This window comes from Mastomys coucha, unplaced genomic scaffold (assembly GCF_008632895.1).
Source record: "Mastomys coucha isolate ucsf_1 unplaced genomic scaffold, UCSF_Mcou_1 pScaffold22, whole genome shotgun sequence".
Taxonomy (NCBI): Eukaryota; Metazoa; Chordata; class Mammalia; order Rodentia; family Muridae; genus Mastomys; species Mastomys coucha.
The window spans coordinates 108,764,403-108,777,162 of NW_022196905.1; the positions used below are offsets into that span (position 1 = coordinate 108,764,403).

At 49.6% G+C, this 12,760-nt stretch overlaps 1 protein-coding gene across 11 annotated transcripts in view; it reads left to right on the plus strand.

Moving 5' to 3' along the window:
• The window catches only part of Pxn (paxillin), a 66,930-nt gene that overhangs the window by 21,506 nt on the left and 32,664 nt on the right, over positions 1–12,760 (plus strand). Inside the window, exon 1 of one of the 11 annotated variants that reach the window (XM_031337576.1) lies at positions 723–912. The exons of 5 other annotated variants lie outside the window; for them this stretch is intronic. In XM_031337576.1, coding sequence (XP_031193436.1) covers positions 738–912 — 175 coding nt within the window. In that variant the 5' untranslated portion in view covers positions 723–737. Of the gene's footprint in view, positions 1–722; positions 913–12,760 lie in introns of those variants that run through there. 5 more of the 11 variants (XM_031337568.1, XM_031337570.1, XM_031337572.1 and 2 more) reach the window with 5 other exon arrangements.

Consider the following 12,760-nt stretch of genomic DNA (forward strand, 5'->3'; position numbering starts at 1 on the left):
TTTTTTTTATACTACCACCGTTGAGAGGGAGGCGTCTTTTTCACTTTCTTTCTCAGATGAAGAAACCTGAGCTGGGACGTTGTATGGCAGAGCTGGTTGGGGTTTGAAGCTAGACCGATCCAATTCTGGCTCTGGTTGTCTTAATCGCAAAGCACTAGGAGCAGGCACTAATCAGGGAGTGAACCCAGAGAGGGGCCTGCTGCTGAGTAAACTGATAGTTAGCTCTAAAGGCCCGGCTCTGCTAGGCTGGGAGGTCCCCAGGAAATGGCTTGATAGCATTGCCTTCTCCTCCATAGTGGGGGACACAGCCAGCTGTTGGCAGTGTCCAGTCTGCTGGAATCTGGACATGTCTCCTTTCAGCCTCTCAGCAGGCTTGACCCTTTGGAAAACAGTGCCTCATTGTGTTTAGGGGTGATGCTGGGGGGGGTAAGGGAGTTGCCTGGGGCATTCTGGGCTACAGAGCTGCCTAGTCTCCATAGAAAATCTGGCCTTAAGGCTTGCTTGTATGTGGTATCTCTGTGTGTTAGGCCTGGGCCAGGCCAGAGGCTGGACCTGTGGCAGAGGTGGCATCCAGGGGTGGGGCAGCGAGGGAGGGGGGGTTCCTGGTGGGTGTTGTGTGAGGTGCCTGCTGGTGCCGGCTTGGATTCAAACCCTGGGTTGTGTTTGCTTGTTAAGCAGATCCTTTTCTGATCAGGACACCAGGGTTGGGACAGAAAGCTCTGGGCTTTGGGCAGGGCATGGCTATCACGAAGAGGGTGGGTGATAGCTTTCTGAGGGAACACTGCATGTTCCTCCTTTCTGCTTCTTCTTCAGGGGTGGCCATATGTTGCAGAGACTGGGCCAGTCATCGGCTGGAGGGATCTGACAAAGGCCAAGAGTTGCTGCTGTGGCTTTGCGTGGCCTCTTCCCTAGGTAGTCATCTCTTGTGGAGCTTCTTGTGGTCTTTATTTTGTTTCAAGGTCAGAGATGTTAAAGAACTTCTTCTAGGCCTCACTAGCCTTTTACTGAACTTGTTATGGGCTCAGGGCCTTCAAGAATAAAAATAACATCTACAGAGCACGTTTTTAAAAATTGTTTTTTAAAGTCAAGGTCTCTCTATGCAACTGTGGCTGTCCTGGAACTTGCTATGTAGACTAGGCTGTCCTCAAACTCGCAGAGATCCCCCTCAGTCTCCCAAGTACTGGGATTAAAAATGATCCGCATCTCATTGTACAGAACACTTTAAAACCATGTGTGCAACAACTCTATGACATTGTAGAACACTGTTTTTTTTTTTGTTTTGTTTTGTTTTGTTTTTTTCAAGACAGGGTTTCTCTGTGTAGCCTTGGCTGTCCTGGAATTCACTCTGTAGACCAGGCTGGCCTCGAACTCAGAAATCCGCCTGCCTCTGCCTCCCAAGTGCTGGGACTAAAGTCGTGTGCCACCACCACCCGGCTGAACACTGTTTTTAAAACCACGTGTGCAGAGCTCTTTTCTGAGACATTTCTTTTGCACTTACACCAAGCACGGCTGGGCATCTCCCACCCAGTGTTGCTTCTGCCGCTCATATGGAGCAAAGCTCTCTTGTTCTTAGTAGGTACTCCTGCCCACTTCTCTGTTTTTTTTTTTTTTCCCCGAGACAGGGTTTCTCTGTATAGCCGTGGCTGTCCTGGAACTCACTTTGTAGACCAGGCTGGCCTTGAACTCAGAAATCCGCCTGCTTCTGCCTCCCAAGTGCTGGGATTAAAGGCGTGCTCCACCACTGCCTGGCACTGCTGCCCATTTCTGAAGGAGGACACTGAAGCTGGGAGTGAGCCCACTCACCTGAGTTCTATGGCTAGTGAGGGGCAGGATCAGGAACCCAATCTAGGAATTGAATCCATGTTCACTGACTGTAGAGTAGAAATCATGTTGATTGATCGATTGATTCTGTCTATCTATCTATGTATCATCTGTCTATCTATCCATCTATCTATCGTCTATGTATCTATCATCTATTTATCTATCATCTATCATCTACTGTCGATCATCTATCATCTATCTGTATATCTATCTTCTTTCTATCTGTCTATCTATCTATCTATCTTTACCTATCTATCTATCTATCTATCTATCTATCTATCTATCTATCTATCTATCTATCTTTACCTATCTATCTATATCTGTTTTGAGATAGGGTCTGTGTACCTAGTCCTGGCTGGCCTAGAACTCCCAGAGATCCATGTTTCTCTGCCTCCCAGTGCTGAGACTAAAGTCTTGCGCCACCATGCCTGGCTGTCTCTTCACTTTGTAGTTTAGTTTGGGTCTCATCCTGTTGTCCAGGCTGCCCGTCAACCCATTCTTCAGCCCAGACTGCTGTTGAACATGTAAACCTCCTGCTTCAGCTTCTGGATTAGCTGGGGTTGTAGGTCTGTGTCCCTAGGCCTGGCTCAAGAAATCTTTTCTGGTCTCTTCAAGTCCAGCCCCCACTTCCCTTCCCTCCGTCCTTCCGTGGGGACTTGCTATGATCAGGAGGAGCTGACCGGCATTGGTGTCTGTGTCTGTTGATAGAGGGCTCCATTCGGCTCTCACCAGCCACTGGCCCAGTCACCTGTACCCTTGACACAGATCTGTGGGCTTAGAGTTCATCTGCCAGAAGTCAGTGTCTCCGGGGCAGCAGCTCTTCTCTCCATGCTGCATGTCCTGCCCTACCTGCATGGACACATTCTTTGTTTTCATTAGGGTATATGCACTCTGTCACTTGAGACATCCACTTCTAGTGGAGAAGCTGTTAAAAATGTCATGGTGGGCTTCATGTGGTGGCGTAATCCTTTCGCCATAGCATTCAGGAGGCAGAGGCAGGTAGATCTCTGTGAGTTTCGGGCCTGCTTGGTTTACATAGGGAGTTCCAGGCCAGCTGGGGCTCTGTAGTGAGACCCCAGTCTCAAAAAGAAAATGAAAATGTTGAGCAAAGGAAGAGAACGGGGTGTCTGTGGGGATAGGAGAAGTTGGGGGGCTGGGGAGGAGGAGAATTACAAAGCTGAGAACTGTTGATTAAACAGCTCATTGGAAGGAAAGGTCTAGGTTTGTCTTCTCACTAAGCATAAGCCTCTCTCCACTTGACTCATGGCTGGCCTCAGTATACATTTATATCCCGATACGTTTCCAGCTGTCTGATTGCCTAACCAGTGGGGCTTAGCCCTGGCCTCCCCAGGGAGGCTTCAGATACTGGGCCAGTAGCAGGCAGATGTGCCACTGGGAAGGCCTCACAGAGTCCCAGTGGCCAAATCTTCCCTTGAAGATAGCCTTTAATGCTTATTTCTGGTGTGATTGTGGTATTGTGGTTTGTGGGATCATCTTTCTTAGGGGCATGGGAAAGTAGGAGTGTCATGAAGCCTGTACTTTCTATTTGTTTGGTCGTTTGTTTCCTAGAACTTAATATGTAGACCAGGCTGGCCTTGGAACTCAAAGAGATCTGCCTGCCTCTGCCTCTGAGCACTGGGGTTAGAAGGGTATACAATCACACCCAGCCCTGCAACTTAGTTTTAAGTGATATAGTAAAAAAAAAAAAAAAATCAAAATCCAACCCCCAAAGTCTCAAGTATCCCTTGGAATCTGTAGGAGATTGGTTGGCCCAGTGTGTCCTGGCCTCCTCATACTCGGGTCCCTATAAACAGACCTTCCTGCACGCTTTTTCTAAAAGTATGTTTGTTAGCGTTTATTTAGTTTATGTGTATGAGAGTTTTGCTCACGTGTATGCTTATGTATGATGTACACTCTAGAAGTGAGTTACAGGGCACTGTGAACTGACATGTGGGTACTGGGACTCAAACCTGGGACTTTTGTAGAGATGGCCAGTGCTCCTAACCTGTAAGTCACTCCTTCAGCCCCCGATGTTTGTTTGTTTTTTTTGTTTTGAGACAGGGTTTCTCTGTGTAGCCTTGGCTGTCCTGGAACTCACTCTGTAGACCAGGATGGCCTCGGACTCAGAAATCTGCCTGCCTCTGCCTCCCAAGTGCTGGGTTTAAAAGCGTGTGCCACCACTGCCTGGTTTAAAGACAGTTTCTTGTAGTCCAGGTTAGCTTCAGACTTACTAAGTAGCAGATGAGACAATGACCTTGAATTTCTGATCCTCGAGCCTTTGCCTCTCAAGTCCTGGGATCACAAGAGTGTTCCCACTCAGATGATGCAGTGAGGAAGACCAAACTTGGAACTTTGTACAGTTAGGCAAGCGTTCTGCCAACTGAGCTATGCCCCCGAGCCCTTCCTGTAAACTTTGGAATTGAAACTATCTCAGGCTGAGGAGATGGCTCAGTGGGTAAAGTGTTTGCTTTTCAAGCATAAGGACCCAGTTTGGATTCTCAGCCACTCAGAATCAAAAGAGTGGAGGCACGAATGGGATGCAAAGACAGGCTGATGCTCAGAACTCACGGGCTAACTGCTTTAAGGCAGCAAAGACACTCCAAATCTAGTGGAGAGACTATGTCTCAAAAAGTAAGACGGAAGCTGACTGGCTGGCTCAGTGGGTAAAGGAGCTTGCTGCCAAGCCCTACAGGCAGAATTCGATCTCAGGTCCTACATGGTACAAGGAGAGAACCCACTCTCACAAATTGTCCTCTGAACTCCACAGATGTGCAGCGGCGTGTGTCTCAGTGTACTACCCCCCCCAAAAAATAAATGTTCAATATTTATTTTTTTTAAGATTTACTTATTTATTTTATGTACATGACTACACACTGTAGCTGTACAGATAGTTGTGAGCCTTCATCTGGTTGTTGGGAATTGACCTCTGCTCGTCCCAGTCAACCCTGCTAGCTCCGGTCCAAAGATTTATTTAGTTAAGTACACTGTAGCTGTCTTTAGACACACCAGAAGAGGGCGTCAGATCTCATTACCGGTGGTTGTGAGCCACCATGTGGTTGCTGGGATTTGAACTCAGGACCTTCGGAAGAGCAGTCAGTGCTCTTACCTGCTAAGCCATCTCTCCAGCCCAATGTTCAATTTTAAAAAAAAACGGGAATAACAGAAAACCCCACCTGTCCAACCTCTGGTCTCCACATGGACACAGACCCTCACACATAGGAGCATGTATGCATACATGGGACCCCACCCCCGCCAACTTAAAGCACTTCTCTCGATTACTTAGAATAGCTGATTGATGCCAGTGCTTGTAATGATGGCTGTACTATGCGGTTTAGGGAGGAAGGGCAAGAAGGGAGTGTGTGCTCAGTTAACCGATGCAGTGCAGTGTTTTCCGTACTTTCCTGTCCTCTGTTGTTGAATCTGCAGATGTGGCACCCATAGGTGCCGGGGGCTGGTTTGTACATGGATTTATACCTGAACGTATGCAGATAGGTGTCTATGTAGAAAGCATGTCCCATACGTTTGGACAGAGTGGCTGAGTTCACATCTGAATCTGAGTGGAACGTACATGCTTCTGTTGTGAGGGTTTCAGTCTCACCGAGTGTTTAGACAGAGATAACAGATATTGAAAAAGAGATTCCATGGCGCCTTTTCCATGGAGACTCTGAGTTGTAGAGCGGGGATATTGGCTTGTGTATGCCCATGTCAACCTTCTGGGGCTGTAGGTGGTGGGAAGAGAACTAGAATAGGAAGTATGTTGTCAACTGGAGAGGTAGGTCATAGTGCTGTGACCTGTACTAAAAACAAAGACAAACAAACAAAACCAAGAAACCAAACCAACAACAACAACAAATCAGGATCAGGGAGACAGGCCACTCCTATAGAGCAGAGCCAGCGTCAGCATGCGGTAGTTATTTTGGCTGACCTGACATTAATCAGAAGGAGTCAGGACAAGAGAGATGTTGATGTCTGGTTGGAGTTAAAGGGTTGTCTGAGCCAGTGGTTACAGAGCAGTAGTGGATGTCTTCAGGCAGTGTGAGTTCAGGGAGGGCAGGTGTGTGTGCATGTGCGCATTCGTGTCTCACCTTGTAGCCTCGTTAGCCTGTGACTGGCCAACATTGTTAGCCTGTAGGCACGGGCCCTAGCTTTTACTTGCAGCTCAGTCTGGCCCTTCTGGTTTCCAGTGTTCTCAATTTTCCTGAAGTCTCCATTCCCTAGGTCCCACTTGTGTAGTATGCTGAGTCAGTTGGGCCCCTTGGGCCTCTAGCTTTTTGGCTGGTGACGGTGGTAATGTGGATGGCTAGAGTCTAGCACTAGTGGCCCTGTTGGCTCAGAGGCAGAGCCGAGGCCCTTGTGCCTCATCAAAACCTATTGAGCTGTCAACAGGCCCTCTGGAAGTCAGTGCTTCATGGAGGAGGTAGGGTGGGACTGGGTCTTTGTCCATCAACATGACTGCTTGGTAGGGGATCATGGAGGCTTCCTAACCAGGCCTGGATGTGGTGTGTCGGGGCCTTATATTGTCGATCTCAGAAGTAGCCTGATGTGTGTTTTATGGGGGAGGGGACGGGGCCTGGAGGAAGCTTTATGTAATCCTTGGCTGGAGCTCAGGTAATTGTTTTAATGAAATGGAATGCAGCTTATTCAGAACTTGCTTGGCAGAGACAGCCATGTTCTGGTCTGTTTTCTTGTTGAGGAGCTCGGGGTCTATATTTCCAGCTGTTTTGAATCATAGACTCTGGGTGAGCCGAGCAAGGTAGGCGGAAGCCACTAGGGTGCTCCTTCCTCGTCAGGGTCAGAGAGCTTCGCTCAGGCTGCCCTGGTCTTTCTTGGATATCAGTAGGTCTCTGGATGGGATCCAGCCTATGGCCTTGCCTTTGAAAAGAGTGCCCTCTGCCACTGAGCTACCCCAGTGCCTGTGTGTCTTTTTAAATGAGCCATGGAACTTTTGACCTAGCAACAGAGAAACCCTGCTGGAGGTAGGCTGTGAAGGGTGTGCTGAACCTGGGATGGATGCTGAGCACACAGCAGAGGACCCTCAGGGAGCACCTCTTTGTTTACACAGTTTACTTCATTCACCCTCACAGCTGGCCCCCTCCCCCTCTTTAAGCAGGTCGATTATTATTTTTTATTTCCTGTATGTGTATACGTGCTTGTCTGTATGTACACCAAGTTTATGCAAGTGCCTACACAGGCCAGAAGAGGCGGTTAGATCCCTTGGAACTGGAGTATAGGCCCCTGCGATCCACCTGATGTAATTGCTGGGAACTGAACCTGTGTCCTTTGGAAGAGTAGCCTGTGCTTTTAACTGCTGATCCTCCTATGGGCCCCTTCGCAGTGAAGTGCCTTTAATTTTAAAATTACACTATTTATTTACTTACATTTGTTCATGAATTACATACATTTACTTACTGTGTGTGTGTGTGGGAGGGGAGAGACAAACAGATAGAGAGAATGGGTGGAGATCAGAAGGTATCTTGCTTGAGTTTTCCCTTTTTTTCTACCATCTGGGTCCTGGGGATTGAACTTGGGTTGTCCAGCATGGGTGACTGTGACCCCGCCCAATGGCATCAGTTTGGCCCCCTGTCCCTTGCAGCCTCTCGGTCTCAGTGTGTCTCTGTTCATCTTGGCCCCAACTGGTTTCCTCTTTTTCAGTTTTTGACACAGCCTGGGACCTCCTTGCCCACTTGCTGACACACTTCCTACCCCAGTGGGTGTGCTTTCTTTGCCTCTTTGGGTGCACGTGCCTCTTCAGAGCCTTCCTGGCCTCTCCTCCTCAGGTGCCTGGAGTGGGAGCCCCTCTGAGAGAGTTTGCCTGAAGATCTCTCTGGGCTGTTTTCCTCTTGGTTCTCTGCTTCCATGACCCCTTTTAGAACTTTTGTGCTGGCAACTCCCAAAGTTCTGTCTCCACCCCTGACGTGGATTCTATTGTCCAGATCCTTCCGGTTTGCAAGCCGGCAAAGACCCAGCTCATTTCCTTTGCACTCTCAGTCTTGGAGGCCTCGGCTATTGTGGGAGGTCTGTGCACACCCTGATGCTCTTTTCTTGGCCTCTGTTTAGATAATGGACATATGTTTGAGGTAGGAGGCCGTTATTCCAACCTAAAAATGAGGAAGTGAAACTGAAGCTCACAGGAGTTAGGGTGTGGGGACACCCCCAGTGCCAGTGCAGACCACAAGGAAGGAACTTAACCTAGGGCTTCTGGTACTCAACCCAGTCTCCTTTTGAGCTCCCCTCCCAGTGCTCCCGATGGGGAGTTGGGGTGAGACAGGTTCAGACTTGCTCTATAGCCAGGGATGACCTTACGTTCATAGTTTTCCATCCTCTGCCTCCCAAATGCTGAGGTTAAAGGCATGCTTTACCATCAACTGGCATAAAACCCCGTCTTCCTCTGTTTATCTCTGGTTTTTCAAGACAAGGTTTCTTTATGTAGCTCTGTAGGAACTCTTATTGTAGATCAGGCTGGTCTTGAACTCAGAGATCTGCCTGCCTCTGGGCATGCATCACCATCAGCTGGCATAAACCAGGTACCAGCACTCAAGAGGCAGGCAGATTTCTATGAGTTCAGAGTTCCAGGTTAGCCAGGACTCTTACTGTTTCACAGAGAAATGTCTCAAAACCCAAACCAAACCCAAAACCAAAAACCAAAAATTTAAAAAAAAAAAAAAAATAGCAAAAACCCCTGGACTTCTTATTGCCTGCCTTCCTGCTGTGAGCTTCTCAGGACAGGGGCACCTGCTGCTGTCAAGTGTGCCAGCCACCACTGCCCTGTGCTCCCTGCAGTTGCTCGACACATCAGTGTTCTAAGGTGGTTGATGATTAAATGGGCAAGAACTGCGGGTACCCATTGGTAGTTTAGACCTCCAGCAAACCACTTCCTTCTGGCGGAATCAAGTGAGTTTCTCTGGGTTTGGGGTGTTCAGACTCCCCAGCCTCATCTGGATTTGTGGTTCTGCTGCTGCTTCAACAGGTCACTATAGACAGGAGCCTCTGCCCTCGAATCCAGAAAACAGGAACTTTCCCTGAAACAGCACTTTATTCTCCGTTGAGACATTTGTTTCTAATTTATTGTACTTATTTTGAAGTGCTGGTGTTAAAAGTGTGTGCTGCCTCTACCACTCCAGCCATTTCTAATTTTTTTTTTTTTTCCGAGACCAGGTTTCTCTGTATAGCCCTGGCTGTCCTGGAACTCACTCTGTAGACCAGGCTGGCCGCAGACTCAGAAATCTGCCTGCCTCTGCCTCCCAGGTGCTGGGATTAAAGGCGTGGGCCACCACCGCCCAGCCATTTCTAACTTTTTAAATGTGTGTGAATGTTTTGCCCGTGTGTGCTTTGTGCTTGCAGAGGCCAGGAGAGGACATTGGATTCCCTGGAACTAGAGTTACAGTTGGTTGTGAACCCTCATGTAGATGCTAGGATCAGCGTCTGGTCCTCAGGAAGAGCAACCTGTGTGCTGAGCCATCTTTCCAACCCCCAGTTTTTGTTTCTTGAGATGGACGCTTGCTTTGTAGCTCTAGATGGCTTTAAGCCCAGAGTAGTCCACCTGCCTCAACCTCCTGAGTCCTGCTATTAGAGGGGTAGATACTCCATGGCACCTGACTTAAACTCTCTTGAGTGTTAGGGCAATGGTAATGATTAACATTGGCTCTTGGAATCATCTAGACTCTACTCCAGGGTTTGGCCCTTGGTGTTACCCTCAGTGCTTTAAACTTCTACTACACATCTGTGGCCCTGGCAGTGGGCATCGGTACACCTGTGTCCACTGGGCTCTTTAGCTGCCTGGAGGCTGTGACTCATGGTTCCCTAAGAGAACATAACTTGGCCACCTCCTGGCACCCTGGAGCTGTTCTGTGGAGGTGCACTGGTCTCACCTCAGTGCTGGCATCGTGAGGTTGGTTCCTTCTGTGGTGTTTCAGTTCTCCTGAGCCTTTGGTAGCTTAGAGGAAAGGAGTAGGGAAGGAGGTTGTCCTTAGGGTGGCTTATGCTAACCCTCACCTAATGCTGGCATCTGAGAGCTGCTGCAGCTAGCTGTCCTGGGACTCATTTCCAGCTCAGCCTTGGGATATGACATCCATGAAGCCTCCCAGAGTCTGCTGGCCACTGAGGCTTCTCTAGCCATAGGGCAAGGGAGAGGTGAGCTGGGTGTGATGCGTGCACCTTTCTCCTAGCATTTGGTAGCAGAGGCAGTGGAGGGAGACAGAAGCACTGCCGTGGGTTCCAGGCCAGCCTGGGGTACAGAGGGAAACCTTACCTTAGAGCAGAGCAACAGGGTCTGAAGAGACGGCTCAGCAGGTGAGAGCATTGGCTGCTCATGCACAGGACTGGGGTTTGGCTCCCAGAACCCACATGATGGCTCACAGCCATCAGTAATTCCAGTTCTAAGACACCCAATGTCCTTTTCTGGCCTTCATGGGCACCAAGAGTGCATGTAGCGCATATCCATCCATCCATCCATCCATCCATCCATCCATCCTACATACAGGCAGAATATTCATACAAATAATAAGTAAATTAAAAACATTTTTAAAAAGAGAAAGGGGGAGTGTGCTGTTTTCAGGATGGGCACCAGGAATGGCTGTGGCGGGTGGACACAGGAGCTGGTGCAGGGACCATCCATTCTCAGGGCAGCTGATCTTCTGGGGAGCTTCCCTGGGCTCTGTTCAGGTTTAGAATGGCGCAGCACCCTGAGCAAGCTTTTCCTGTCAGTTTCTAGGAATGTTCCTCGGGTAGAAATGGGGAGTGTTGGTGGTCCACTGGGTTCCTGTGGCCTCCTGGTGCCTCGGCTGCTCAGGGCACCTTCTCATTCCGGATGAGCTCTGGGGCAGTGGCCTTGCTTTGGCCTCTCTGAGGCTGGTGTGGAGGAGCTTCTACGGTGCCTGGGCCTCTACACTTGTTCCTTGGCTGCTGGCCTGAGCTCTTCTGGTCTGCCTGTCTTGGAAAATTCTCTGCCGCAGGAATGGGTGTGTGGTCTCTTCACCCTCCTGACCATCAGCCTTGCTGCATGTTTGGGCCGAGGCAGCTGCTGGACGGCCTGTGGCCACTCTCCTGCCTTACTGCCTCGGATGGCCTCTGCTGCAGAGTCATGAGCTAGCTGTTCCAGAACTCCCGCCTCTTCTCTGTCTTCGGAAGTCTGTGCTTGAAGTTGGCTTGCTGAAGGGGCCAGGCCAGAGCAAACAAGTGCCACCTGGAAGTGGTTGTCACAGCTTCTTGAGGTCACTTGTAGTCTTCGGTTTCCAAACATCCTGTTTGTGCCTGTGGAGTAGAACCGTTGGCCAGGAGGCAGGTTATCTGTCCTCTGCCTCACCTACCCTCAGGCCAGGGTGTCAAAGGTCATCTTCTCACAAAGGGGCTGGGTGTGCAGGCTGTGGCTGTGGCTGACAGCTGGTAGGAGATTGTTGAGCATTGTCCTCTCCTGATTCAGTACACTGGTTCCGTCCTGTCCTGGTTCTGTACTCTCCTCTCCCTCCTTTGCCTGCCTGGGACATTTTCCCTGAATGTTCTGGCAGCTGGATGCTGACAGCCCTTCTCAGCTCTCAGAACTGGGAGCTTGGCTTTGCCTCCCTCAGTCAGAACTGCTTAACTTCTCCCGCTTATGTGTTGGGCTTCGGACGGGGTTGGTGGGTGGTCCTTTTGTTTCTGTTTTTGAGAGAGGATCCTCACAAGTCACAGGAGGGCCTGGCATTCAGTGTGTAGCCAAGGATGACAGTGAACTTCTGGTCCTCCTGCCTTGGTGCTGGGATTACAGGCTTGAGGCAGTTACATTGTATCTGTTCTTGGCAGTGCTGAGAATTGAACCCATGGCCTCAGAGCACTAAGCTGGTATGGGATACATCAGGTGCCGTTTGTTCCTTTTTTTTTTTTAATTTTTTTTTTCACGTTGCTGTCGTCAGACACACCAGAAGAGGGCATCAGATCCCATTACAGATGGTTGTGAGCCACCATGTGGTTGCTCGGAATTGAACTCATGACCTCTGGAAGAACAGTTAGTGCTCTTAACTGCTGAGCCATCTCTCCAGCCCCCCCTCATTTGTTACTTTTATTCCTTCTTCTCCTCCTTCTCTTCTTTCTCCTCTTCTTCCTCCTCTTCCTTCTTCCTCTTCATCCTCCTCTTCCTTCTCTCCTTCTTCATCCTCCTCCACTTCTTCCTCCTCCTCCTCCTCTCCTTTTTTGTCCTCTTCCTCCTCCTCCTCCTTCTCCTCTTCTTCCTCCTCCTCCCTGCCTCCTTCTGCCAGCTACAGGGTTTTTCAGTGCAACCCTAGCTGTCCAGAAACTCACTTTGTAGACCAGGCTGGCTTCGAACTCACAGAAATTCTCCTGCCTCTGCCTCCGGAGTGCTGGGATTAAAGCCGTGCACCAATGCCGCCTGGCTTGGGGATTGTGTTTTAACCTGCGGGCCCACAAAGTCCCTCTCTGCCGTCAGTGTGACACTGGACTTTGATTCCCACTTGTCATGAGGGAGTGGCCATCGTTGGGGGAGGACATTCTGAAGCATATGCATATGCATATCTTGTGCATGTGAAAGTCAGAAAGTCATCTATGGGTGGATTGGAGCTTGCCTGGCAATGCTGCCTTTGAGGCGGGGCCCTGCCGTTTGTGGGATGGAGAAGGGAGTGTGAACCAGGTTATGAAGTTAGGAAGGAGCAGGGCACCGGGAAGTCAGTCAAGTGTGAGCAGCTGGGCCTGGGGGTGGTTCTGGGGGTGGGGGGAGGAGTTTTTCTGCCTGCAGCCCAGTCTCCCTCCCTCCATGCCTCAATAAGGAGGGCACTAACAATAGCTCCTTGCCAGCTCTTGAGTTCCTTGCTTTTTCTCTCTGACTCCTTCCTTTCCTTCCTTTTCCCTTTCAGCTCTGTGACTTCTTGCTTCCTCTGCTTGGAGCCCTGCTATTGGCTGACACACATGTAGAATGGTTACTTCTTCAGGTTGACAGTTTTCATAGTTACAA